The 27,459-nt window shown below is 50.4% G+C and overlaps 1 protein-coding gene across 1 annotated transcript; it reads right to left on the minus strand.

Annotated features, from left to right (window-relative positions):
• Positions 1-1,171: 1,171 nt before the first annotated feature.
• Positions 1,172-14,340, minus strand: LOC119444231 (membrane metallo-endopeptidase-like 1). The gene is made up of 3 exons (XM_037708659.2): positions 13,787-14,340; positions 3,334-3,616; positions 1,172-1,489 (listed from the first exon to the last, which is right to left on the minus strand). Exons 1-3 carry the CDS (start codon positions 14,200-14,202, stop codon positions 1,190-1,192), a joined length of 999 nt encoding a protein of 332 aa, XP_037564587.2. The 5' UTR covers positions 14,203-14,340; the 3' UTR covers positions 1,172-1,189.
• Between the last annotated feature and the right edge of the window lie 13,119 nt (positions 14,341-27,459).

A 27,459-nucleotide genomic window follows, 5' to 3' on the forward strand; every position in this document is an offset into this window, starting at 1 on the left:
GGTGGCGCTGTCCCTTATCGGAGGCGTGGTGCACCATGCAGCCGTGTCACGCCGGGCTAACAAGTGGCGAGGCGGAGGCTGCGCCGGTTTGTGCGCAGTGTGTCGCCACACACTCAAGAAAATAAAGTTGAATTTTGGCAGTAGCGACGATCACGAGCACATCAAAAGCGTTAAAAATAATGTGGTTAAAGGAACTGACCTGCAGTAAAATTACAGAATGATTAGACGATGCTGACGGCACGTCGTCGCCACTGCCAAGTGGAAGAGCCCGTAGCGTCCTTATGTAGTTTTCGGTGACGTAACGCGCTGATAGCAGGAACTGTCGACCGGCGCGCCACCCTTTTACAGCGTTGACACGTGCCTGGCTGGTGTATTCCAAGTGCTACAGGCGCAGCCTGTAGCAGCCTGTAGCACTTGATACCCTGTTACCCAGATGATACCCTCTTGATACCCTGTTACCCAGATGATGCACTTGATACCCTGATACCCAGATGATACCCTGTCCCTCAGTCTGGGCTGAAATCAGGATTGCCGATAGATCAGTGAGGCTCCGTACAGTAGTCTGGGCTCTAACCAAAGAGCGCGACACATTGCTTGCGCTATTGTTGAAGTTGTAATTACTATTAATATTACGTAATTATTAATATTATTGTAATTACTATTAATATTAATAATTAATATTACGTATCTGTAATGTATTTACATGTAAACGTTTAGCTATAGACAGTCGTTATCGATGTGGTCTACATCGCTTCCTGTCTGCATTTGATCATCACTGCCGATCATCACACGAGAGACTTCACGTTACAACGAAGAACGGAGAAGCAAGAACAAGAACCGACACACGAAACGTCACTAATACTTTTAAAGTTACAAGAATGAGTCGTAGCACCATGGCGATGGCTTTGCGATAGCCACTTTTTTCGCTCAGTTTTTCCACTAGAGAGAGGCTCTATAGGATCAGCCTGTCGCTGTCGCTTGAAAATCGCATGCACGTGGTTGCCTCTCAAGAGCTATATAGTTGATATTCCGCGACGAACGCGCCCCGCAACTCGAGTGCCCTAAGCGGAGAAAGCCCAGCCACGAAAACGTGCGAAATGGTTCGCTGAAAGAATGAACAAAAAAAAAAAAAGACTGCGAAAGCGTAAATGTCTTTTTTTTTGTCTATGGGAGCTTTAATCGACGCCGTCTACCAGAAGGCGCAGCGCTCTGCGGGCCGCATGGCCGATCCCTGGGCGCATTGAAAGGCATCCGCGAACTCCTCCATGTTCCTGAGCGGCACGTTGCAGCGGTCATGCCAGGGCGCATAGCGCTTCGAGTGTCCTGCACGATCCGCGGCACACCACTTGACGCACGACGAGATGAAGAAGAGCTGCTCGGCGTCGTAAGGCAGCTCCTTGAGCTTCTGCTTGTCGCCCAGGTTCGCGTAGGCGTTGTAGGACGACACCAAGCCGGCAAAGTCGGCCATGTTCTCCGAGTCAGCGTCGCTCTGCAAAGCACCCAACATCCTCAGGCACTGAGTGTGAAGTACAGGATAATGCTGAGCGAGATGGTATTTTCCACACTGACGAGAAACACGACCCCAGCGCAGACTAATAGCTGGAGTTCATTGTCAGAAACACGTAAATTGCATTGCACGCACAAGTATAAAGGAACCCAAATATTAGCGGCCTAATCAATCTCCAACTTACGCATCATCACAGACGGCCTCGCGACACAAATGTCGCCTGTCCTGTGAATAAAGAAAGCTTCGGTGCTCTTCCACGCAATCTTATCCTTGCGCTTCGACAGCACCTTCGTGTCTGACAGCAACGACTTGCATTTGTACTCTTTGCAGTCATTGTATGCATAGAGTAGACGATGGCTCCCTTTTCAAAGCTCTGTGGCCCATTAAATTGTTATTTAAGCATTGTCCGGTCTGGCCGATGTTCCACTTCCCCCAGGGCAGGGGTAGGTGATGCCCACAAACAACCTGTCACGGTGGTTAACATTGTATTGATGTCAATCTTGCGTGGCGCCTTCGGCTTTTCTTTTTGCGGCTACGTAGATGTGATCCAACTTATTTTTCGCCAAAAAGACGACATTTACGCCATTTCGATTTCCTACCTTCTTCATGCGGTGTGACGTAGTGGCCAATACAAAATACTAGGGACAGGCTTTTTGTTAGCGTTGACTTCCCTTGTAATGGCACCCTTCACTTCCAATATTAACTTTCGCAGTTCACTGAAGGAAGCCACTGTACTTTCTGGATAGTTTGACCACTTAAACTCCATCTCACAGGTCATTTGCATCGCTGCCGAATCTACGAGGAGTACGCAGGTAAAAGCCTTGCGCTGCGTGATGGGTTTCCGGATGCAACAGTCTTGTTAATGGAACGATTAAAGTTTTTTTTTTCTTGACGCATGATACGTTACAGCGATACATGACCTGCAAGGCCTTTTGCTCGTGCACCTCGTATATACCGCGAATTCAGCAGCCGCTGAGCAAACGACGCGGCACGGATGAACGCATGTCGAGGGTGATTTGGCCCGCCTTATTGGCTACACTCTTAAGAAAGTTTGCACTCTTTGGCGCTTATCTTGTCCCATAACGATAACCGTCATCTGCGTTGCTTGTGTTTCCTTTTTGTAAAACTACTTTCCTGTCGAGAATGGTATGTCACGCTGATGACACGTGATCTGGAAGTAACCAGCTCGTCGCGTCAAAGGAAGTGCGGGCAAGATAGACGACGATTATCGTTGTGGGACAATCCAAAGGATGCCATCTTTTAAAAAGAGCCCTGCAGCTTCCACAGTGCTGCCAGTACCGTCAGCGCACGGCCGTGTCCTGTTTCTTTATCGTATACCTCGTTTTTCGCCCTATTCTTCGTCGACCACGTGAACGCGGAACAGGCAATAGCATGTTTTTTTCACTGTCATTTTAACCTGTGCGGCTTATTTCGCTTGTTCTTTTGCTTTCCAAATCACACCAACTTGCCCAAGAAGCACGGACAGATTATGGAGTTTTACGTGCCAAAACCACGATTTGATTACGAAGCACGCTGTAGTGGGGGACTCCAGATTAATTTTGACCACCAGGGGATCTTAACGTGTCTCCAATGCACGGGACCCGGGCGGTTTTGCATTTCGCCGCCATCGAAATGCGGCGGCCGCGACCGGGATTTGATCCGGCGACCTCGTGCTTAGCAACGCAATGAACACCACAGCCGCTAAGCCACCGCGCGGCGGGTGCCCAACAAGATCTTTTCTATAGTTTTTCTGCACTTTACAACACGTGAATTTGGCGTGCAATCCCAGTTCGGCGCTTGGTGTCCTCGTGCGAGATAGTGCGCACCTGTACCGCCCCGTGCGAGCGGCGCAGACAGCCGAGGCGGCCGTCGTACAGCTGCCTCGAGCTGGCCGTCCACCAGTCCCGCTTGCGGCCCCGGGCGTCCCACGTGCTGCCCACGAGGTCGAACGCGTGCGTCATCTCGTGTCCCAACACGGCACCCAGTCCGCCGTAAGTGAACGCCTTGGGCGCCGACGACGAGAACATGGGCAGCCGCAGCACCGTGGCCGGCACCACGATGCGGTTGCGCATCGGCAGGTACAGCGCGTTGGTGCTGGCCACCGAGAACCTGCGCAGTGCCATGCAGATCGAGTCGCCAATAAGAATGAGAGAAAATACAGAAAGCAGCTCAGATGTTTGTTTGACAAATGGCAATATTTTCGCAGGCACCTTAGCTCTATGCTTGAGCGCTCGCATGCCGATTTCCCGCCTATTTCCACGTTAAGCAAAACGAAATCGACAATGCGATCCGTCTACTTTCTTCAGAAAGATTCACGAGGAAAACCTTTCGACATCTTTCATGGAACACTTACAGGAGCAGTGTGATACAAGACACAAGCACTTCACTTTAATTGTTCGCGGCGATTAAATCTCCAGAAAATGAAGAAATGGTGCTGTAAGTGTAAGATGCACCTAAGTAACGTCAAAGTCAGTTGTGATGACAGTAAGTAGGACTCTATAATAAATGACCATAAATTTGCCAGAGTCGAGGAACACATATTTATCAATAATTCCTGATTTGAGATGGAATTTGCACATTGATAACGTTTGCTTGAAGGCCAACAAATTGCTTGGGTTATAAGGGAGTGTTTTACAGCCAACTTCTGAGTATGGAAAAATCATATGGGATCCCTATACAAAAGTAATTGCGTAAAAATTGTTAAGATATACAACAGCTCGCATCTAACTAGGTTTGTATTAAATAAACGTCGGCATTGCCACTCTCCAAAACAAGCCCACCTTCCCCCACTTTAAAAAAAAGGTCTCAGCCTGAATTGGTAAAACGTGTGTTTGATCGTAATTAAAAATCAAGTAAAAATTAGGAAATCAAAGTGTATTGAAATAAAATCCGGGTAATCATCGAGACGCCACCACAACATGTATGTTCCTCCTCCCAGCTTCCACAATGATTGATTTAAATAGTCTTTTTTCCCTTTTTTTTCCGCGGGCAGTCATTGAGTGGAACAGGTTACCCGACTCAATTGTTTCGTCTCCATGTGTAAACTCATTTTTGAGAAATCTAAATGAACTGGTTCTCCGGGACGTTGTATAGAGTCATGGCATACTTATTTTGTCTTTGTGTAAAGTGAATTGATTATTTATTTTTTCTCGTGTTCAAGCATTGATGTTTGTGTAGCGGGAGTGTGGGGTGTAGTGGCCTGCAAGGCGATTCGCCCCGCGCTCGCGGACTTTTCACTCGCGCAGTCGTGGGTTAGCAGCAAGTATACAATGCCGTGGTAGCTTTTGGGTGTGCCACGTTCCAATTTTAGGTTTCGAAGGACCGAAAAAATCCCTTTCTCGATTTCACGAACTTCCCTATTTAACGAAATAATTCGAGCGTGGTCATTCCTTCGTTAAATCGAGTTTCAACTTTATATAAAATCTCAAGGTTATGCAGTGACAAAAGGCAATCAGTGCCTGAGAGGAGTCCCTGACACAGTAGCAGTAGTACAGCGCATATAAAAATACACATTTGCTACAACTTTATTCATTCAACCAATAATAGTACTTGATGTATAAGTCTACAGCACAAATTTACAGCTAGTTAAGGCACTAGTATTGTCAAGATTATACATAACAGTGTAGTCAGCATAAAATACTTGCAATATTCACAAGAAAAGAAAGAAGAAAACGTCAGCAGGTGTTTGAAACCAATTTCCAGCGATTGTTTCTTTCGAGCAGTTGAAATATTAAGATTTTCAATTCTGTGTAATTACACGTCAAGAAGCTGCCCGTATGTAAAATGATGCAAACGGTTCCGTTCGGAACCTTGTCCGCATGTAACGCTTTCGAACACTTATTGTTAGGAATTTTTAAGTCAGTAATTCATCAACACACATTTTCCTTCGCCACAACATTAACCATAGCCGGCCCTCCTGTTTTTTTCTTCTAGTTTTGATCTCGGTTTCGTTTCCAATTGTCGCAGTGTAGCGCGATATATTTTGCTTTGTTCGTAAAACTCATTGCATGATAAAGCTCCAGATCACTTGCATGCGTAATTTACTGAAAATGTCGTAATTTGTCCCCTTACTTCGAACTTACAATACACATTGCCCATAGCGCGCTCTTTATTTTAGCCAAATATAACTAAGCTACCTTGATTAGTTCACCAAGGACTTCAGAGAAACCAACTACGAACTCAATGCGACGCACGAATATAGGAAAAAGAAGAAATATCAAGGGTTCAGTAACTATGTTCAACGCTTCTAACTGGACCAGGAACGAAAATCTTTTCTCTGACATAGCACTTACGATGACCGCTTTGCGCTTTGTTTTCGCGGCGCGTTCATGCAAGCGGCGGCACGAAGGTCAATTCGCTCGCCGCTGCTACCGCGCTTACTCACTCCAGCGTGTTGACAGCGAGCTTCCGCGGTCATCGAACGAGATGAGTTCATGTTTGCTTGTGCGCGCGTGACACCTTGCTTCTTAATTTAGTTAGTGTGCCCATGTTTACAAGTTTATGCGGCCGACACAACTACTATCCTTACTTCTTATAGTTGTCCACTAATTTGCTATCGCAATCGATGATCTTCCTTTCAGGCAAAACTGCGCCATTTGCTTTTTTCATAGCATTCCACCCAGTTTCGCTCAACTTGATCGCGGCGGCATTTGTACTTCTGCCAGGGCAACTGGCTAAATTCTTCCGCGTTCTTAGACACACTCATAACGCTCTAGAGCGCTTGCATACTAATATATTGCCACTGCTCCAATTTCCCACCTACTACAAAACATAAACATGCTGCCTTGTTTAGTTCACTGACAACACCAGGAAAATCCAATGCATGAACCGCACATAGCTCCCCCCCTCCGAAAAAAAAATAAAAGGAAAAACGAGATTTCAGTATTGATTCCTAACGCTTGTAAGTAACCTAGAAACGTCAGCAATTTATCATGCTCGGTCATCTCGTCGACTCAACCGGTGTTTGCCCCGACCCTGACAAAGTTCGAGCTGTGCAGCATGCAGTTCCCCGTTCCGACTTGCACAAAGGAAATTCGCAGCTGTCTGGGACTGTGCTCCTACTTCTGTCGTTTTGTGAAGAATTTCGCGGAAATCGCACGCCCTCCCACAAACTTACTGAAGAATGGCGTCTCGTTTTTTTTTTTTTTTTTTGGGGGGGGGGGGGGTGCTGCACAGTCTGCCGCCTTCTCTACCATCATCAAGTCTCTTACTACACTACCTGTCCTGGCTCATTTCGACAGCTTCCCTCCAACAGAACTCCGCACCGATGCCAATGGTTACGGAATCGGCCCTGTTTTAGACCGGCATTACAATTGGCATGCCCGTGTTATCGCCTATGCCCTAGCCGAACAGAACTACTCTATTACGGAACGGAAGCGGCGTCTTGCTCTCGTTTGGGCGGTGGGCAAATTCCGCCTCTACTTACATGGCCAGCATTTCACCGTCACTACCGATCACCACGCACTTTGCTGGCTTTCGTCGCTTAAGGATCCCACTGGGCGTCTTGGTCGCTGGGCACTCCGGCTCCAAGAATACACTTACTCTGTTTCTTATAAATCTGGCCGATTGCACCGGGACGCTGACTGTTTGTCCCGCAATCCCTTGGATCCGCCTGAAGCCTCCGATGAAATGCCTGCATGTGTACTCTCCGTCTCCGCTTTAAGCCACATCCGTGATGAACAGCGCCGTGATGCCTTAAGTGAGCATATTCAGAAGCTGGATTCCGGAGCGCCCGATCCTTCCCTTCGCCTCTTCGTGCTTAAACATGGCAGATTATATCGCTACAACGTCCACCCGGATGGACGCGAACTGTTGCTCGTCGTTCCTACGCCTCTGCGCTTGAGCGTTCTCGGCCAGCTACATGACGCCCCGACCGCTGGTCACCTTGGAGTTTCCCGGACCTACGATCGCGTTCGGCGTCGCTTCTTTTGGCCCGGTCTTTACCGCTGCGTTCGTCGCTACGTAGCTGCTTGTGAACCCTGCCAACGCCGAAAGAAACCACCTAAGCCTCCTGCTGACCTACTTCAGCCCCTTGACGTCCCATCTGACCCCTTCTTCCCAGTTGGCCTTGACCTCCTCGGTTCTTTCCCAGCCTCTACTTCTGGAAACAGATGGATTGCCGTTACTACGGACCACACCACCCGATACGCAATTACACGCGCTCTCCCTACCAGTTGTGCTACGGACGTCGCTGATTTCCTGCTACACGATGTCATCTTACATCCGGAGCCCCTTGTCAACTTCTCACTGACCGTGGCCGCTACTTTCTCTCCGGAGTTATCGATCACCTGCTTCGCTCCTACGCGACAAAGCACAAATTTACGACGCTTACCACCCGCAAACCAGCGGCTTGACTGAGCGCTTCAACCGGACGTTAACTGGCATGCTTTCTACGTATGTCTCCTCTGACCATCAAGACTGGGGTGTTGCGTTGCCCTTCGCTACATTCGCCTACAATTCCTCTCGTCATGATACTGCTGGTTTTTCACCTTTTTTATCTTCTCTTTGGCCGCGACCCAACGTTAACTTTTGACACTATTATCCCCGATGCCGTCCATTTGCCAACTGAGTACGCTCGTGATGCCATTTCCCGAGCTGCTGAGGCACGCCAAATTGCTCGCCATCGCCTTACTACATCGAAAGGCCACCAGAAGCACCGCTACGACTCCCGTCATCGCAACGTTATCTATACTCCGGGTGCCCTTGTGCTTCTATGGACTCCGACTCGGCGTGTTGGACTCTACGAAAAATTGCTTTCGCGGTACTCTGGACCCTACCGTGTCTTACGCTGTGTAACAGACGTCACGTATGAGATTGACCCGCGCGAGTCTTCCTCTCCAACCATTTCACGCCCTACTGACGTTGTTCACGTATCCCGCCTCAAACCTTACCACTCGCCCGCATCATAGCAAGCACCGTGACGGTGCTTGAGCATGCGGGGGCGTATTTAGAGTATCCAGTAGGTACAACGCATGGCAACCGCAGAGCCACGCTATTGGCTTGGACGCCTGCGGGACGCTGTGATGTCACTCCTAGCAACGGCGCCAAGCGACTATATACTCTCGTTCTTGGTGCTTTATCGCCTGGCTCCCCACAGGCGTGTAAGCCAATAGCGTGGCTCTGCGGTTGCCATGCGTTGAACCTACTGGATATTCCAAATATGCGATCCGACAGTTTCAAATGTATAGGTTAATTTTTACTTCGAAAATAATTACTGAATACTCGTTTTTATACAAATTCTCTGCGTTCACAAAGGCAGGCAATTGCTTTTGCCCGGTCTCCACGATTAAATACGTACACGAGCCACTGCTCTTATATACATTTCGTTAAAGTGGGACCCATGTTGTGATTGACGAATGATACATTTTCAATCTGTGTAGGTCATACAGAGTGTCCCAACTATCATGCACCAAGACTTCAAAATATGCAAATGCCTTGTAGCTGAACAGAACCCAGGTAATGCTGTTTGCCGTCGCTTGGAAATACTAAGATTATTTTTTGCATTCTCAAATATTATATTATAATTTACCCGCCGTGGTTGCTCAGTGGCTATGGTGTTGGGCTGCTGAGCACGAGGTCGCGGGATCGAATCCCGGCCATGGCGGCCGCATTTCAATGGGGGCGAAATGCGAAAACACCCGTGTACTTAGATTTAGGTGCACGTTAAAGAACCCCAGGTGGTCCAAATTTCCGGAGTCCCTCACTACGGCGTGCCTCATAATCAGAACTGGTTTTGGCACGTAAAACCCCATAATTTAATTTTTTTAATATTATAATTAGATGAGAAGTGTCAATGAGAAAATTGTAGAGCAACATGAAAAATTCCCGATACAGCTTTCTGTTTCTCAATACGAGCTACATAAAAGTGTTTTTCCGGGCGTGAAAGAAGCCCGCGAATACACGAAAAATTGCCGCGCGACTGGCCGCTCGAGACAATTTGCGTGTATTCGCGGGTTTTTTTCACGCTCAGAAAAACCCTTTCATGTAAGACGTATTGAGAAACAGAAAGCTGTATCGGGAGTTATTCATGTGAACTCACTCTCACGTGAACGCTTAAATTTCGGCGCGACATTCCGGACATGGAACTCTGACCTTCATTTTTGTGTTCTAATAATTAACATATTACTGCGAAACTAACAAAAAGATTGAGTTTTCAAACAATCCTGTTTCCTACAGTTGCTAAAATTTAGATTTAATTGATTGATTGACTATCTATTTATTTTCTAACACAATGTTTGCACACACTGAGTGGTCCCATAACTTTAGGCTAGTTTGGGTCCAAACATATATAAGTGGCGATTCGGACAGTCTAGACAACATCGCACAAAATCAAATATAATCAACTATCAAAACAACAGTTGATCAACGATCAAGCATACAATTTTCATGAAATATAAAATTGACTATACAATCAATCAAATATAATGAAATCAAGTGTAGGATCAAATTACAACATACAAACGAACTTAGAGAAGAAAAAGAGAAACAATAATGTACATGCAAAAATGCAAATGAGTCACATAGTCTGTATAGAAACAAAGCGCTTTGTTTCTATACAGACGACGCGTGGTACTCTGGCGCTATATCGTAGCCATCGTTGTCGCACAGCCCGTCTTGCGCGGCACGACGCTTTTCTTTTGACGATTTCGTTCCACCAACGACGTAAGCGGCCTTTCGTCACGGGGAAAGCTTCCCGCCAGTGTCAGCGGCGAAAACACCCAAGGGAGCGTCACATCGAGCCTTACTCGTAGCTGCTCGGCATCGCCCTTTGCAGGAGCTGTGATCCCCGTCACACACGCTGGTACCGCGGACTGACCTCAGCAGCTGACGCCGCAGACGAGCTTAGGCCTCACCACCTCACTACGGTGACCTCACGCCAAGCGCAGATGAGATCGCCGCCCACGCGGCTGCGGATACCGCGGCACCGGCAACTCGGCGCATGCGCAGGCCGTTTCCCCTCCGCTCTTCCTCCATTTATCGCCTCATGCTTTCACAGTGGCCTCCTTTCCTCTTCTCGCGCTCTTTCATCTCCCGCTGCGCTCCACGTTCGCTTCCATCTTTCGCTGTGCTCGTTCGCTCGGTAACGAAGTAAGACGCCGACGCCCACCGCGAGGGCTTAAGAGCTGCGCTCTTAAAGGGAAATACTGTTGTATCGTCAGAACAGAGACATGCTTTTAAGGCCTTTATTGTCGGCATGCCAACGGGCAGCCTCACAACACATGGATCACTTACCGCCCATTTAAACAAGTGGCACCCGGTTACGCATGTGCGTTCGTGTTCACTCGTTTATCACCGTCACTCGATAACCACAACACGTGTAAAATATCGCGATGTGAACGCAACATTCCCTTTCTCGCATACTTTAAGTACGGATATAACCCCAGCGATCAGGAGACCGGCGTTGCCGGCTGCTTCTTCGGAAGGTCATTTCAGGTTGCTGCGTGTGCTCCGTGCTTGCCTATTGTGTAGGTGTGGGAAGCGTCGGCGTCAAAGCAGTTAGGTCACGTTATTTGGGCACATGGGGTAGCTCGAACTCGTAGCCCGCAGCAGGCTCTTTGTCCGGTTCCAGACACGAGTGGCGCAAATGATCGGAATGCACATATCGCACTCGATCTCCCACCAACACTAAGTAGGTGCATGCCGATTTGACCTGCAACGCTTTACCCGGCAACCAATTCATAGTCTCCACTCGCACTGATCGTACAAGTACGCAGTCGTTCACAGCAAAAGCAAAAAAAAAAAAAAAAAAAAAAAAAAATCACCAGCCCTTCCCCTGTCGAGAAAATGCGGGTAAGCGAAGCTTGTCGTGTGTGTATCTGACCTTCGTGGTGATTTTCTTTCTTCCTTGCCACTCTGCGCGCGGCGCCGGAGAAGCGCCGGTGGGTGATCGCGTGATTGCGCCTCCCACCGCGTGATTGCGCGTGATTTACCGTGACGACGACAACAGGAGACGCCGACAGCCCGAGCGCATAAGGTGCTTCGCGAGCTCGCGCTTTACCTTGACAACGACGACAGGAGACGCCGACAGCCCGAGCGCATAAGGTTCTTCGCACCTAAAACTGCCACGTGCCGTCTATGTCAAGAATGCAAGCCTTTTCTTTGATAAAGCTACTGACGGCCAACTGACGCAATCATCTCCTGCATGTGCCATCTCGGTAGCTTCTACAATTTCCAGGAGAATGCACGTGCGTCCAGGAGAATGCTTTGCTGGGCAGCAAACCACCACGTGCACTACTCAACAGCCGTGAATAAAAGTTGACCACAAAGCGCGTTTCACGCTCAAGAAAGCTCGCAAAAGCAGACGGACCTGCTAACATCCCACTCCCAAACTCGTGAGCGAATCCGTAGCAGACGACGGGACGGAGTTTTGACCTGGTTAGAGTTACTGTATAGCTAAAGGGAGCCTATACAGTAACTCTAGACGGGGTCGCCTTTCGGCGCCTCTTACGGCAACTTCAAGAACTGCGTGGCGAAATGTCAAAGCTGGGAAACGCTCTCACAGAACAGGCCGTAAATGTGCTAGCGTTCCAGCGCGGGCATATAATGTGAAAGCATTATATGCCCCAATACGCGAAAATTCGTCGCCGTCGGCGTGACCAAGAATGATGGTACGAAAAATGGCCGACGGCGCAAAGAGTAAAAAAAATGCTCAGATTGACGTCAAATATTACAGGGAGGCTCCTCCTCTTTCAATCCCTTCTCCCCCTTCCCTAGTGCAGGGTAGCCTACCGGGCTCAGCCTGGTTAACCTCCCTGCCTTTCCCTTATGACTTTTCTCTCTCTCTCTCTCTCTCTTAGGGAGGCTCCTGCAAACAAAATAATTTATGGCTTTGAAAATAAAAGTTTGGTCTCGGTGGGAATCGAACCCGTAACTCCGCGATGCGAGACGAGCACGCGTCCCCGACCCCACGGCGGCTCCACGGTTTTGGTTGACTAAGGCTTTGTTCCAATACTCGCCTAAGACGCCAAAGTAGACTACTAAGTGGACACCGACCATCTTAAGTCTCGTTCCAATTCTCACAAATGCGTCGATGTAGACAGCTTCGCGAAGACAGCATCGAAGTCAGAAACGATGCAGGCTACTTTCCTGTCCAAACAAGATGGCGGCTGAGCAGGATACCTGGAAAGCCGACAGGAAGGTTGTCTGCGCACAAGAAAACGTAGACGTTCGCAGGCGCAAGGATTTAAAATACAAAAACAAGGCCCGCTTTTCTCAACTTTTTCTTGTCGCCGCGAGGTGGCGTCTCGTCGCAGACGCGTCTTTCATACGTCATCCAGACAGTTCGAAACGCGTTTCATTACATGGCGTCGAAGCTGTCTTGACTGTCTCCTTAGCTGTCTACGTAGACAGTCTCCGATGCTGGCCAGAATTGGAAAACACCCTAAATGTGTGCCGTGCGTGCGTCATTGCACACGTCACGTCGCAGCCATCTGGCTGACTAAAGGTGCGGCCTAGTTCGTGCGTGCGTCATTGGGCATGTGACGGCGCAGCCAATGGGGAGGAGGTGGCGCCGCATCATGCATGTATAAAATGAACGCGTTCATGACGTTCCGAGTTTTTGAAACGCTATAACGTTTTCGCATTCCCACACGTAAGCAGCCTTAAGTGTCTCTGCCGATTATTTATTTATTTTTTCTGTGTTTGACCAAGAGGCCAGGTATTCCAGAGGTGGTGCAGTCTATTGTGCAATAAGGTTAAATTTCGACTATATTGGTGCTAATTACACCCGCAACGTTAATCCTATCTACTCGGCGATTAATTCTAGCTTCTTACTTATCTCATTGAGACCTAAATTTTGATCCATTTTGCGGATTGTTAGAAGCGAGATAGACACCCTGATCCCACGTACGACAAACCCGCGTGAAGTCGCCTAAGGCCTTCTCTTCAAAATTCGCGCAGGCCCAGTAAACACGTGTCACAGAGGGTTAGACCATTTGCAGAATGATGCGCATGCGCAAGAAATGCTGTTTTGAAACCAATATTCAAGCCTCATCCAACTCCCCCCTGTTCTCTGCCGTGGTTCGGTAGAGGTAAAGGCTGCTGAAAAGGAAGCCCTACATTCCCTCTCGGTGGCCTCCGTGTTCGCCCTTCGTCACTGGGGAACCGCGCTCTTTTTGGTGGTAAAACAGCCTCGCAGGCCAGGTCACTCGCAGAATTTTGCAAATGGTGCACCGGCGCGCTTCTCCAGTTCGTGCGCTGCGGAATATTACATAAAATGGCGTGCGCCTCGTGCAGGGCGGCTATGCAGGAGCGCAGCGTGCACAATGCGAGGCGACTCACCAGAAGCTGCTGTTGTCGACAGTCATCCATCTGACGGTTTTCTTCATGGCCTCCTGCCAGGGCTGGAGGAAGCTGTCGTCGACGTCCGGGTAGGAGCCGTAGAAGCGCTCGATCTCCTTGCGGCTGGCGAAGTGCGAGGGGTAGCCGACGTGCAGCCGCATGGAGTACACCTTGTTAATAGCCGCCTGCTTGGTCATGCCGTCCAGCCAGGTGGACGAGTCGATTTCCTCCAGGATGGACTTGCGCGTGTAGTCAGCCATCTCCTTGGCCCTGGCCACCAGGCCAGGCGGCACCTCCTTGAACAGGTACCACGAGAGGAGCGGTACCTCCATGGCTCGCTCGACGGCCCGCAGGCACATGTGGCGCGCCGTCTCTTCCTTGTAATGCATGGCCACGCCAGGGGACGAGAGCGGCATCAGCGTGCGGAGAAGCTCCCAGGCAACGAGCAGGCTGAGCCGCCTGTTGCTCAGATATCGGCAGAGATTCGCGAAGCGAATAATGTCTGGCTTCTGGACCTGCGCGCAGCGTTGAGCTTATCTGAGAGTGCCGGAATAAAGCAACCCTTTTGTATACAGCGAACCTAATTAAGCATAGTCATACATTCAAGCAACTCGGTTACATATATACGCGTATAGCTGGTGAACGCGTTGCTTTCGCGTGCGTATGAAGCCGTATGAAGTCAAGAACAACAAAACCATGGAAAACGCCATTTATTTCGTACAGTCAAACCTCGTTATAACGAACCTCAATTTAAGGAAATTCGCAATGTAACGAACTATTTTCATTTCCCAATCTTAGTTCCACTGAAAACTGTGTATTTTTTGCGATATAACAAAGTAATTTCGTGACGCGGTTTCGACTTAGCGAAGTTAGCAAATGTAGCAAAAAACTTAAAAAAAAATTGGAGGACGCTTACGCTTCGCCTTCAAAAGTGGAACGCGATAGCATTCAAAGATCCTTGACTGTTTCTCACACTCTTAAAAAGAAGGTCGTCATATTCACTAATTAAATACTAACACGTTACTAGTCGCAAAAAACACTACCTTCTTAGTAAGTGCAGGTAGTAAACTGATGGTTAGTAATTTGCACTACCTGCTGAAGCTAGAAAAAAGCACTAACTTAGTACTAACTAAATACTACCTCGGTAGTGCAGTTACTAATGCAATTGAAATATAATTACCAATAATACAATGGTACCTATTCGATTTATAAGTGCCGCTTGCATTGTCATATTGTTACGTGTGGAAGGACACAGACGAAAGAGGCTATTTACAGGCTATTTACACTGAAGCCAGACAGCCAGGCCAACACTCGCTCGCAATAAGAGCACAGACACACTTCATCGTCTTTCTCGCGGCGGCTCGTCTCTTCAACATCTCTAGATGATATCGTAATACTACCCCCCCCCCCCCCCCCCCCCGGCGGCAAAAGCGCCGACACGGTGCTGTTAAATATCCAAGGCGCTTGGAGAGTTGTAGGGTTTGAGTCGGGCGACCTGGACAATGTCACTGGTGGTCACAACGGAGGATGTAGTGGGCGTGGCTAGAACGATTTTGTAGGTGACAGGTCAGTTGGCGGAGCACGCGATATGGGCCTGTGTAACAGGAGCAGCAGTTTTTCACAAAGGCCAACTTTACGCGATGGTGACCAAAGCAACACGAGGGTGCCGGGCGCAAAATGCACATCACGGCGCTGACGGAGGTCGTAGCGTTGTTTCTGTTTTTCTTGAGACGCTCGCAGACGAGCATGAGCAAGTTGACGAGCATGGTCAGCACGGGCGATTGCATCACGGGCATAATCGCTAGTTGAAGCTGTGGTGAACGGAAGCACAGTGTCCAGTGGTAGCGTCGGTTCTCGGCCATGCAAGAGGGGAAAACGGGGAAAAGCCAGCAGTTTCGAGACGGGAAGAGTTGTACGCAAAGGTAATGTAAGGTAGAGCCAGGTCCCAGTCACGGTGGTCGGCTGAAACGTACTTCGATAGCATGTCTGTAAGCGTGCGGTTCAAACGCTCAGTGAGGCCGTTCGTTTGTGCGTGGAGGTGGTAAGTTTATGCTGTATTGAGCAGACACGCATGATGTCGTCAATGACTTTGGACAAGAACGTACGGTCACGGTCGGTGAGCATTTGACGCGGAGCACCACGCATCAAAATGATATCGTGCAGGAGGAACTCCGCGACGTCAGTACAGCAACTGGTCGGAAGAGCGCGTGTTACGGCGTAGCGGGTCGCGTAGTCCGCAGCGACGGCAACCCACTTGTTTCCCGATGTAGATTCCGGAAAGGGACCGAAAAGGTCTAAGCCGACACGATGGAAGGGCTCGGCAGGGATGTCGAGCGGCTGCAGGTAACCAGCGGGGAGTTGGGAAGGCTTCTTGCGTCGTTGGCAAAGTTCACAAGCGGCGACGTAACGCCGTACGGAACGGGCAAGGCCCGGCCAGAAAAAACGGCGCCGTACTCGGTCATATGTTCGAGATACGCCGAGGTGTCCTGCCGTTGGTGCGTCGTGAAGCTCTTCTAGAACGGTTGAGCGGAGATGTTTAGGTACTACAAGTAGGAACTCAGAGCCGTCCGGATGAAGGTTACGACGGTACAGAGTACCGTCTCGGAGGACGAAGAGGCATAGAGTAGCATCGGCCGGAGAGTGTTCCAAACGGTCGATGAGTGCTCTAATGTAGGCATCACGACGTTGCTCGTCGGCGAAATGAAGAAGCTGGGATACTGAGAAAACGCAAGCAGCACTGTCAGTATTGCAGGAGTCAGAGTCGTCAACATGCGGGGTAACGCGACAAGCTGTCAGCGTCTTGGTGCAGGCGGCCAGACTTGTACACAACGGAATATGAAAATTCTTGCAGCCTCAAAGCCCATCGACCAAGCCGGCCTGCAGGATCTTTTAGCGATGAGAGCCAGCGGAGGGCATGATGGTCAGTGACTACGGAGAAAGGACGACAGTAAAGGTAAGGACGGAACTTCGCAACTGCCAGACTACAGCAAGGCATTCCCTTTCCGTAATGGAATAGTTGCGCTGCGATGGTGATAGGAGGCGGCTTGCGTAAGCAATAACGCGATCCTGGCCACGCTGACGCTGGGCTAAGACGGCACCAACGCCATGACCGCTGGCATCTGTACGCAATTCTGTAGGGGCATCAGGGTCGAAGTGGGCGAGAATGGGTGGTGAGGTGAGAAGAGTGACGAGACGAGAGAAGGCGGTGGCCTCTGAAGTACCCCACGAAAATTGGACGCCTTTCTTCAGAAGATTAGTGAGGGGTCTAGCAATTGCCGCGAAATCTTGAACAAAACGACGAAAGTACGAGCATAGCCCAACAAAACTGCGAACGTCTGCGGCTGTCTTCGGAACCGGAAAGTCTCGGACTGCGCGAGTTTGGTCGAGATCAGGCTGCACGCCGGAAGCGTCGACGAGATGGCCCAGAACAGTAATTTGGCGGCGGGCAAAACGACATTTGGACGAGTTGAGTTGCAGCTTCGCCTTTCGAAATACATCAAGTATAGCGGTGAGACGCTCAAGGTGAGAGTCGAACGTTGGCGAGAAGACGATGACGTCGTCGAGGTAACAGACACATGGACCATTTAAAACCTTCGAGCAAGGAGTCCATCATACGCTCAAAGGTGGCAGGAGCATTGCATAACCCAAACGGCATTACTTTAAATTGGTATAGGCCATCAGGTGTTACGAACGCGGTTTTTTCTCTGTCCATATCGTCAACAGCAATCTGTCCAGTATCCAGAGCGAAGATCAATAGAAGAGAAATCGCTGGAACCGTGAAGGCAGTCAAGGGCGTCGTCGATACGTGGGAGCGGGTAGACGTCCTTCTTAGTAATTTTGTTCAAATGACGGTAGTCTACACAGAAGCGCCACGTGCCGTCCTTCTTTTAACCAACACCACAGGTGACGCCCAGGGACTCGAAGAAGTCTAAATGATATCTTTATCTAGCATTTTGTTTACTTCATTTTGAATTACTCGGCGTTCCGTCGCAGAAACTCGATATGGTCGTCGGTGAATGGGCGTAGCATCGCCAGTAGGAATCCGATGCTTGACCGCGAGCGTCTGGCCTAAAGGGCGATCGTCCAAGTCGAAAATATCTCGGTAGGGCGATAACACTTTGAAAAGGTCGTCAGCCTGAGTAGAAGACAGGTACGCCGCAACCATTTTCTTTATGTTGGGATCGGCGCCCGAGGCTGGCGCGACGGGCACGCCAAGCTCGGAAGAACCATCGGTTGATAAAGCTGCCACTTGATGGTCGCCGAGGCAATCAACGTTGGCAAGGCAAATACCTTGCGGGAGAATTTGTTTTGCCAATCCAAAGTTGAAGATAGGCATGCGAGTGCAGTTATTAGTAATAGTAAGAATAGTGTGAGGCACGGTGACGTCATACTGTAGTGGAATGTCGGGCAGAGGAGTGACGAGGTACTCGCCATCAGGAACAGGTGGGGAAGACAACAGTTCAATATAGGCTATTAACTTTGGTGGTAGGCGAATAAAGCCGTTGGGGCGTAAGCGGCACTGGGGTTCATCAGGAGGTTCTGCGAGAATCGGCAACTCAAGGCGAAGGGTACTGGCAGAGCAGTCAATAAGAGCAGAATGCGCAGAAAGAAAATCGAGTCCGAGAATTAGGTCGTGGGGGCAATGAGCAAGCACGGTGAAGAGGGCAGGAGCGTGGCGGCCGGCGATGCTGACACGGGCCGTACACATGTCGACGATAGGGACAGTACCGCCATCCGCAACGCGGACGACGCGTGCCGACGCTGGGGTGAGGAGCTTTCTGAGTCGTCGTCGGAAGGCAGCACTCATAATTGAAATATGGGCCCCTGTATCGATCAGTGCAGTGACAGGATAGCCGTCGACGTCAACGTCAAGAAGGTTTTGGTTCGTAGGCAACGTGAGCAGAGGATTTGAGGGCAGGGTTGACAACGCAGCTTCACCTCCAGAAGCTGCAGTGCCTAGTTTTCCGGCGGCATCCGGGAGGCGATAGGCGGCGAAGAAAATCGACGGGGTTGGGGCGAACGAGACTGCATGGTTGCGTCGAGGTGAGGGCGAGCGGCTGTAGCGAAGGTTCGGAGCAGGGGCATCAGCGGCAGTGGGTTCATGGCGGGAGGCATAGGGAACAGAAGGTCCAAAGGTACGGGAATAAGCGGCGGCGTATGTCTGAAGAGGAGGTGGCCATCGGTTGCGGCAGTGACGAGCGACGTGGCCGATGCGACAGCAGTGGAAGCAGATCGGCCTGTCATCAGGGGTACGCCATTCGTACGGGTTGTGGCAAGATGTGGCAGAAAAGGACTGCCGAGGGCGAGGAGCTCCTCGCCCTCGGCAGTCCTTTTCTGCCACATCTCGCCACAACCCGTACGAATGGCGTGGGCCGCTAGAGAAGTGGGGAACGCTAGGTTGAGACGTTGAACACAAGGAGTTCAGACCCATGTTCTCAAATTCCTGTTGGACGACGGCCTGAATCATCGCAATCGTGGTAGCTGGCGGATCAGGAGGCGTCGCGGAGAAAGCTGGGGAACAGGAGGCCTCGAGCTCGCGGCGAACAATACGGGTTACGTCATCACAGGTGGTGACCTGACGAGGTCGACCCTCACATGCCGACGTAGCAGCAGTGTTGGGTAGCCGCGTGATGTGAGGTGTGATAAAAGCGGCTCTTAGTGTGTTCAAGGCGACGGCATTCTTTTATGATGGCGTCGATAGTCGAGACGTTGCCGAAAACAAGCAAATTGAAAACGTCGTCGGCAATGCCTTTTAGTACATGGGCCACTTTATCTGCTTCAGACATAGTATGGTCAGCTTTGCGGCATAGAGCCAAGACGTCGAGGATGTATGAAACGTACGGCTCTGTAGAGGTCTGAACACGAGACGCAAGAGATATTCTCGCGGCAACCTTCGCCCAATAGGGTCGCCGAACAATTCCCGTAGCTTTTCTTTGAAACTGTCCCAACTGGTTATCTCGTCGTCATGCGTTTGGTGCCACACGCGTGGGGTGCCGCCGAGATAAAAGATGACATTGGCGAGCATAATCGTTGGGTCCCACCTGTTATTAGCACTGGCGTGTTCATAGAGCTTGATCCATTCGTCAACATCCTGTCCCTCCAGGCCAGAGAACACACCAGGGTCGCGATGTTGGGCAACCGTGACGATAGGCGTAGTCGGACCAGCCGAAGCCGTTGCAGAGGCGGTCTCGTCACCGGGGGGCATGGTGACAAGCTCGATGTACCGACCGCTTCGGAGTTCCGTGGCGAGGACGGGGATCGCTAACCTCCACCAGAATGTTACGTGTGGAAGGACACAGACGAGAGAGGCTATTTACAGGCTATTTACACTGGAGCTAGACAGCCAGGCCCACACTCGCTCGCACCAAGAGCACAGACACACTTCATCGTCTTTCTCGCGGCGGCTCGTCTCTTCAACATCTTTCGATGCTATCGTAATAATACGAAGTATTGTAAAAGCATAATAAAGTAAAATAATAAATATACATGAAAAAAGTAGCGGGTCCTATCGCTATATGTTGAGACAATAATTGATGGTATAATATACATATATACATAATGTTTACCAAGGACATGAAGGCGCACCGACTCCAGTGAAGTTGCACTGAAAGAGCAGCTTCACGAGTATTTATAGGCCTAGTTAGAGGGAGCACATGTGGAACCGGCGAGCACCTATGTATCTGGTTAAATAATCAAAGCTTTTGTGCACAAATGTCTAAAGCCTACTATTTGTACATATGTGTGATACGATGTCGCATATAACTGTTAATCCAACATAATGAACAACACTACAGTTTATCTCAATTTCACATAAGACTGTTACAATCACAGCATAATAGGCCAAGGCCAGACGAGTTAGTAGTTTCTTTGCAGTTACTTAGTAAAAGCTACTAAGAAGGCATTTCTGGCTAGTAAAGGCAGCACTTACTAGCTTTACTAACCGCTGGCTAGTACAGAACTAGTCAGAAGGTAGTAAAATACACAGTAACCTAGTAAAAACGTGCATTTACTGGCTATTTACTAAGTTTATTTTTAAGAGTGCACACTTCCCGGTAACTGCAGCTTATACCCGCCACGGTTGCTCAGTGCCTATGGAGTTGGGCTGCTGAGCACGAGGTCGCGGGATCGAATCCCGGCCACGGCGGCCGCATCTCGATGGGGACAAAATGCGAGAACACCCGTGTACTTAGATTTAGGCGCGCGTTAATGAATGAATGAAAAACTTTATTGAATAAAAAGTAAAGGCAAGGGAGCGGGAAAGGTGGGTCTCAAGTCCAGGACTCGAGTGGCCGTTGCCGTACGCTCAGCCTGGTCTAAGAGACCCTTCTGGATCTCCAAGTCAGCTCGAGCGAGGACGCCCTCCCAGGGCTCCCTTAGTGAGGTCAGTATCAGGAGCGAGTTAATGTTCGGTGGCCTACATATTGACACGTATACACGTTTATCTGTCACCGGTGGCCGCTTTCCACCGGCTAACAAATGTTAAACGTTATCGCTCGGCGCAGGACGCGCCTGTATCGGAAGTTTCTAGAACGTTATCAACGCTTCTTTCCGTTGCCTGTTTTTACCGACGCTTATGTTAGCTGATTGTATGATCGACGCGAATTGTCTAGAACTTTCTGGAAGACACTGCGGGTACCAGGGGTTAATCTGGAACACTCGATGACTCATGTACAAAAGCCGGCGCGTTTCACCGCAGATCAGATTTTCGACGATCGCCGACTGTGTTCGCCGCTATCGTTGTGCTTTGAGTGTAGCTTGCTTTTGTGGGCACAGGTTCGCCCAATAAAGAATCCGTTTCGTCATACACAGTTTTACGACTGTTTTCTTTAGCGTCACTACTACGTGACATTTATAATCAGATCGTGGTTTTGACACGTAAAACCCCATTTTTTTAAACTGCAGCTTATGTAACCGTAATGTTTACCGGGAAACGCTGGCGGTGAACGCTATGCATGAAGGCGCGATTTCTGGTAGAAATGCGGCCTTTTTCATGGGCCGGCCTTCTTTCATTGTTTGCACCTTTAATATTTCAGCCTTAGAAGATTTGGCATAAAAGGCATGCGCTGTCAGTGTTTTGTTTCATGATAATTGTTTGTGGGCTGTCACTCTCAAAATTCCGAGGAATAACTTTGTAAAAGAATGCAAGACAAAGTGTGAGCAACTTTAGTGGTAAAATGTATTTGGAGGGCCTGCGTGGTTGGGCAGAATTTTCTTGGCCGCAGGCGGCAATGCCGACGCCGGATTTTCTGCGACACGGGGCCCTAAACGCTATCGTTTAAAAATATCGGCCGAGGCCGAGGTTATTCCCAGCGTCCTTCCGCATGAAACGTTTGAGCGGCAAAAGCGCCGTCAAAGTGCGCGTGCCGGGAAGCGGTAGGCGGGAAACGCCGCTGCGCCACTTCTCGCGATGGTAAACAATTTGCGTAGTCGGGGCTCGCAGCAGCTCACAGCGCTCGGAGAAACGAGAGAGAGAGAGAATTAACTATGTAAGGTCCTGAAGGGGCCTGGGCACCCCGGGGGAGCTGACAATTCCTTTTGCGCAGGGGAGATGTGGAGGGAATGAAGGCGCGATATTGTGATCAAGCACGCGCTAGGAGAGGGGGCAGATATGCGCGCCTATCTTCCTTCTCCTTTCGCGCGCGTCTTCTCCTCGCGCACGACCATGCTAGACCATGCTAAAATCCCTATATAAGAAAAGTACCGCCATCCTTTGATAAACGCCGCTTCTCTCTCTCCTGTATCTCCGATTGGACGATGATAGCGCGCGCTTTTCACTCATTTATATTTTCTTTTTTTCCGCCTCAGAGCCACGTTGAAAATCCTCTGCGCAGCCGCAGTCGCCGGCAGCGGCGGCGGCGCGCGCCCGGCCTGAAAGCTTCAACGTGGACTTTCTAGGTGCGCCACCGTCGACTTGGCTTTAGGAGCAGGCGCTTTGGGAGATGAGGCAGCGGAGGAAAGAGTAGATGGCGGTACTTTTCTTATATAGGGACTTTAGACCATGCGTGGGCCACGCGCCCTCTTTTGGAGGTAATCGCTCCGCAGCAAGTGCAAAGCTGGAGCCGAAACGGATCGTGCCTTGATTCGCATTGGGTTCCCGCCTGCTTAGTGTTGGCGGTCGTGTAATTTCAAGTTTCCGAGACACGGCGCGAAGCGTTCGCTTGCATTGCGGCAGCGAGGTTGTGGTCATCGAGTGAGATCTGTTATGTTTGCCTTAGCGCGCGCGACACCGATAAAACAACGAACCTTACTTCGTGTAGTTGTCACTCTCCTATCGTCATCAATGCTCTACCTCTGAGTAAATGAACGTATAATTTTTTTGTGTGTGCTCAGGACGAATAGCCGTAACTTTTTACACTTTTGTCTTTAATTTGCAGGCGCCTGCTGCGTGCACTAAGCGTAACTCACGCTTAGTGCACGCAGCAGGCCGTGCGACGCAGCGCACGCAAATCTCGGACGCCGCGAGCCACGTCGATGCATTGCTCTCATCGCGATCTGCACCGCGTGCACGCGTTGGCGCTCATAACCGCGGTATTATGGCCCGACCTTCTTGCGGTTTGTTTATAAGTACTTACACGATACTATTTGTGATACAATTTGTGAAGTTTTTACTGCTGCAACTTTAAAACCTCGAATTAACGGAACTCGCGATTTAACGAAGTTTTTCGCAGCAGTTACAACTTAGTTACATCGAGGTTCGACTGTATATGGTTCTAGATTTCATTAGACTGGTGGAGGAGCTACACACTTGCTACGTTTCTCTCGTATTACTGTACCCACGCATGCACCATGGAATAATTATCAAAAAAATGTCGCAGTTTCACCCGAAAGGCGAAGCATCAATTGCGATAGCAAATTAGTAGAGAGCTATACGGAGTAAGGATAGTAGCTTTATCAGGTGTATAAACTTGAACACATTCGCTTACTAACTGAATTAACAAGCATGATAAAGCAAACATGAATAGATCAAACTCGATGACCGCGTACAACCGCTGTGAAAACGCTGGCGTGAGCGAGCGCACCAGCAGCAGCGAGCGAAGGTTCGTGCGGTCTATCGCTTCAACGAAAACTGAGCGTCGAAAGCACAGCGCATACAAAGGCAGGAGCCGTGTTGCATGTGGCTTTCAAGATACGATGCGCGCGACTGCCCGCCGCCGCGCAAAGTACAAGTTGCTCGCAGAGCAGAAGCCGAACGCCCTCCCTCCCGCGCTACCATCCCGTTTTCCTCCTTTCGCCTGCAAGATTCCGGTTCCCCTTGCGCCCGGTCGCGACTTTACAATTGCTAGTAGTTACAGCGGAGACTTCCGCTTAACACGTGTTGTCATGTCAATCGTGGAGCTCCTAGGTGCCTAGGAACATAATCGCTTAGGGACTTTTGAGGCACTGGTCTCCGCTGAGCGTGGCGGCTCTCTTATCTCCGGGACCGGGCGCGGCGACCTTGCTGAGCGCAGCTCCTACGTGCATAGGGAGCGAATCGTTTAGGACGCGTTGAATGTCAGGCGGTGTCTGGGCCATGCCGGCCGCGCTTTATTATTGTAACGTTTGTTCTAGTGGCGGAAATCCTTGAAGTATAGTGGTGGTATGGCATGACGGCTTTTGATCTCGGTGAACTGTGGTGGTGTAAACAAGCGGATACTGCTCGCGTTTGAGCCCCGGTGCCGACGGGAAGCGGCGGTCGCGACACCCCAAATAAAAAAATACTGCTCCAGTCAGGTAGACTGCTCCCTCCGTGATAGTGAGATTATATTTGGATCATCAAAACAGCGATGCGTTTGTATAGGAATACCATCGTTTCTCTCTCGCACAGTGGCGCACCGACCGGGGGGGGGGGGATTTTGGGGGATGTAACCCCCCCCCCCCCCCTGAGGCCGACTTAACACCCCCTTTGGTTTCACCCCTTTCCTTGCGTCTTTGACTACTGCAACTAAGATATAAGACGCGCAATCGTCTGCACACAAAAAGCGCATTTTTTGACAATTCCCCTTGCATAAATTGAAATTAGTGCGGTTTAGATGGTATTGGCAAACTAAGGCAAACTCTCAACCCCCCCCCCTGGCAGAAATCCTGGGTGCGCTACTGCTCTCGCGCCCGCTTGTCCTCGCGCCTGCGAGAGAGAAACGATGGTATTCCAATTGTAAAGGTGTTTATTGGAAGAGCTCGGAGCAGCGCAACGTCGACGGGGAGGGCAGTTACAGCTTCAAAGCACGAGGGCCGTTGCTGAGCGAGAGCGCTCGACCCACTGTAGCGTTTAGATCCAGTAGCACTGAACCCACTAGTGTCTGTCTTCTTCGCTACAATCACCCCCGGGAACGATAAGGGAGCCGCCCGGTGACCTAACAGCTCGTCACGATGAGCGGGTCGAAGTAACGCTTTAGACGGTCGACATAGACAATGTCTCGTCCACGGCGGCGCATGTCTGGAGATGGCTCAACTGGTTCTATAACGTAGTTGACAGGAGATGCGCGTTTGAGAACACGATAATGGCCTTCATACTTCGGGACCAGTTTTGATGAGAGGCCGGGGGCAATCAAAGGGACTGAGAGCCACACGAGCGCTTCCGGATCGAAGGTGACCGTGGAAGTGGCGTCACCGCGAGTGCTCCTCTGGCGCTCTTGATCATCGGAAGTAAAGGCCCGTGCTAGGTCGCGGCACTCTTCTGCATGCCTGACCGTGGCAGAAATAGGCACACACTCGGATGCATCCGGCCGGTACGGTAGAATGGTGTCGATGGTGTGCGAAGGGTGTCGACCCTACAGTAAGAAATAGGGTGAAAATCCAGTGGTGATCTGCGTAGCGGTATTATACGCGTAGGTCACGAAGGGCAGAATGGCGTCCCAGTTCCTGTGGTCGGAGGTGACGTATATTGAAAGCATGTCGCCGAGTGTACGGCTGAAGCGTTCTGTAAGGCCATTCGTTTGAGGGTGGTACGCCGTAGTCGTACGATGAGCAACGTGGCACTCCTTGAGAATCGCTTCAACTACTTCCGACAGGAAGACGCGTCCGCGATCGCTGAGCAGTTCTTGAGATGGACCATGCCGCAGGATGAATCGGCGAAGCAGGAATGAGGCAACATCGCCCGCTGTAGCTGCTGGGAGAGCGGCGGTTTCGGTGTATCGCGTAAGGTGATCTACTGCCACAATGGCCCAGCGGTTACCAGCCGACGTCAAGGGAAGTGGCGCATACAAATCACTGTCAACGCGCCCGAACGGCCGGGTAGGGCAGGGCAGAGGCTGCAGACCAGCTGGCGAGAGCTGGAGCGAAGATTTCCGGCGCTGGCAGTCGGGGAATGAGCGAACGAACTTTAGAACGTAGTTGTACATTCCTCGCCAGTAGTAGCGTTGTCGGAGGCGCTGGTAGGTTTTGAAAAGTCCTGAGTGTGCACACTGTGGATCAGATTGGAACGATGCGCAGATCTCAGAACGGAGGCTTCGGGGTACTACTAATAACTACTGGCGGCCGTCAGAGGTGTAATTGCGTCGGTGAAGCAGGTCGTCGCGAATGGAGAAATGGCGAGCTTGACGGCCCAACGCAAGAGTGGTTGGCTGCGATGACGGATCAGCAAGGACGTCTATGATGAAGGCAATCCAGGGGTCCTTGCGCTGCTCGGAAGCGATGGTCCCAATGTCGACGGAAGAAACGTCAAGCTGGGATACTGAGCAGCGGGCATTGTCGTCAGGTAAGGGAGAACGTGAGAGGGCGTCAGCGTCAGGATGCTGGCGTCCGTTGCGGTACAGCACGCGGATATCGTAATCCTGTAAGCGAAGCGCCCAGCGGGCGAGACGGCCTGAGGGATCCTTCAATTACGACAGCCAGCATAGTGCATGGTGGTCCGTGACGACATCAAATTGGCGACCATACAAATAGGGCCGGAACTTAGTTAGCGCCCAGATGATTGCCAGACATTCTTTTTCCGTGACGCTTTACTTGGTCTCAGCTTTAGTAAGCGTACGGCTTGCATATGCCACAACATATTCAGGAAACCCTTCTTTGCGCTGCGCTAGGACAGCGCCGAGGCCAACACCGCTGGCATCTGTGTGTACCTCAATAGGTGCCGTTGGGTCGTAGTGGCGCAAAATGGGTGGAGACGTCAGTAAACGACGGAGCTTAGTGAACGCCTCGTCGCACTCGGACGACCACGATTGGAGGGGTCCGTTGCTTCCAATGAGCTTCGTCGGGGGCGATATAACGGCGGCGAAATTTCGAATAAAGCGCCTGACGTAGGAACACAAGCCTACGAAACTGCGTAGTTCCTTGACGGACGTCGGTTTAGGGAATTCGGCGACGGCACGAAGTTTGGCTGGATCGGGGAGGATTCCATCCTTCGAGACGACGTAACCTAGTATCGGGAGCTGCCGTGCTGCAAATCGGCACTTCTTTAGGTTCAGTTGGAGGCCAGCGTTTGCTAAGCACGTCAAAACACGCCGTAGGCGCTGAAGGTGCGTGGTGAAGTCAGGGGCAAAAACAACAACGTCGTCGAGATAACATAAGCACGTGTGCCATTTCAAACCGCGCAGAACTGTGTCCATCATGCGTTAAAAGGTTGCTGGTGCATTACGAAGTTCAAACGGCATGACGTTAAATTCATATAAGCCGTCGGGTGTGACAAAGGCTGTCTTCGGCCTATCGACGTCAGCCATGGGTACTTGCCAATATCCGGAGCGTAAATCTAGCGATGA

Source organism: Dermacentor silvarum, chromosome 3, assembly GCF_013339745.2.
Source record: "Dermacentor silvarum isolate Dsil-2018 chromosome 3, BIME_Dsil_1.4, whole genome shotgun sequence".
Classification (NCBI taxonomy): domain Eukaryota; kingdom Metazoa; phylum Arthropoda; class Arachnida; order Ixodida; family Ixodidae; genus Dermacentor; species Dermacentor silvarum.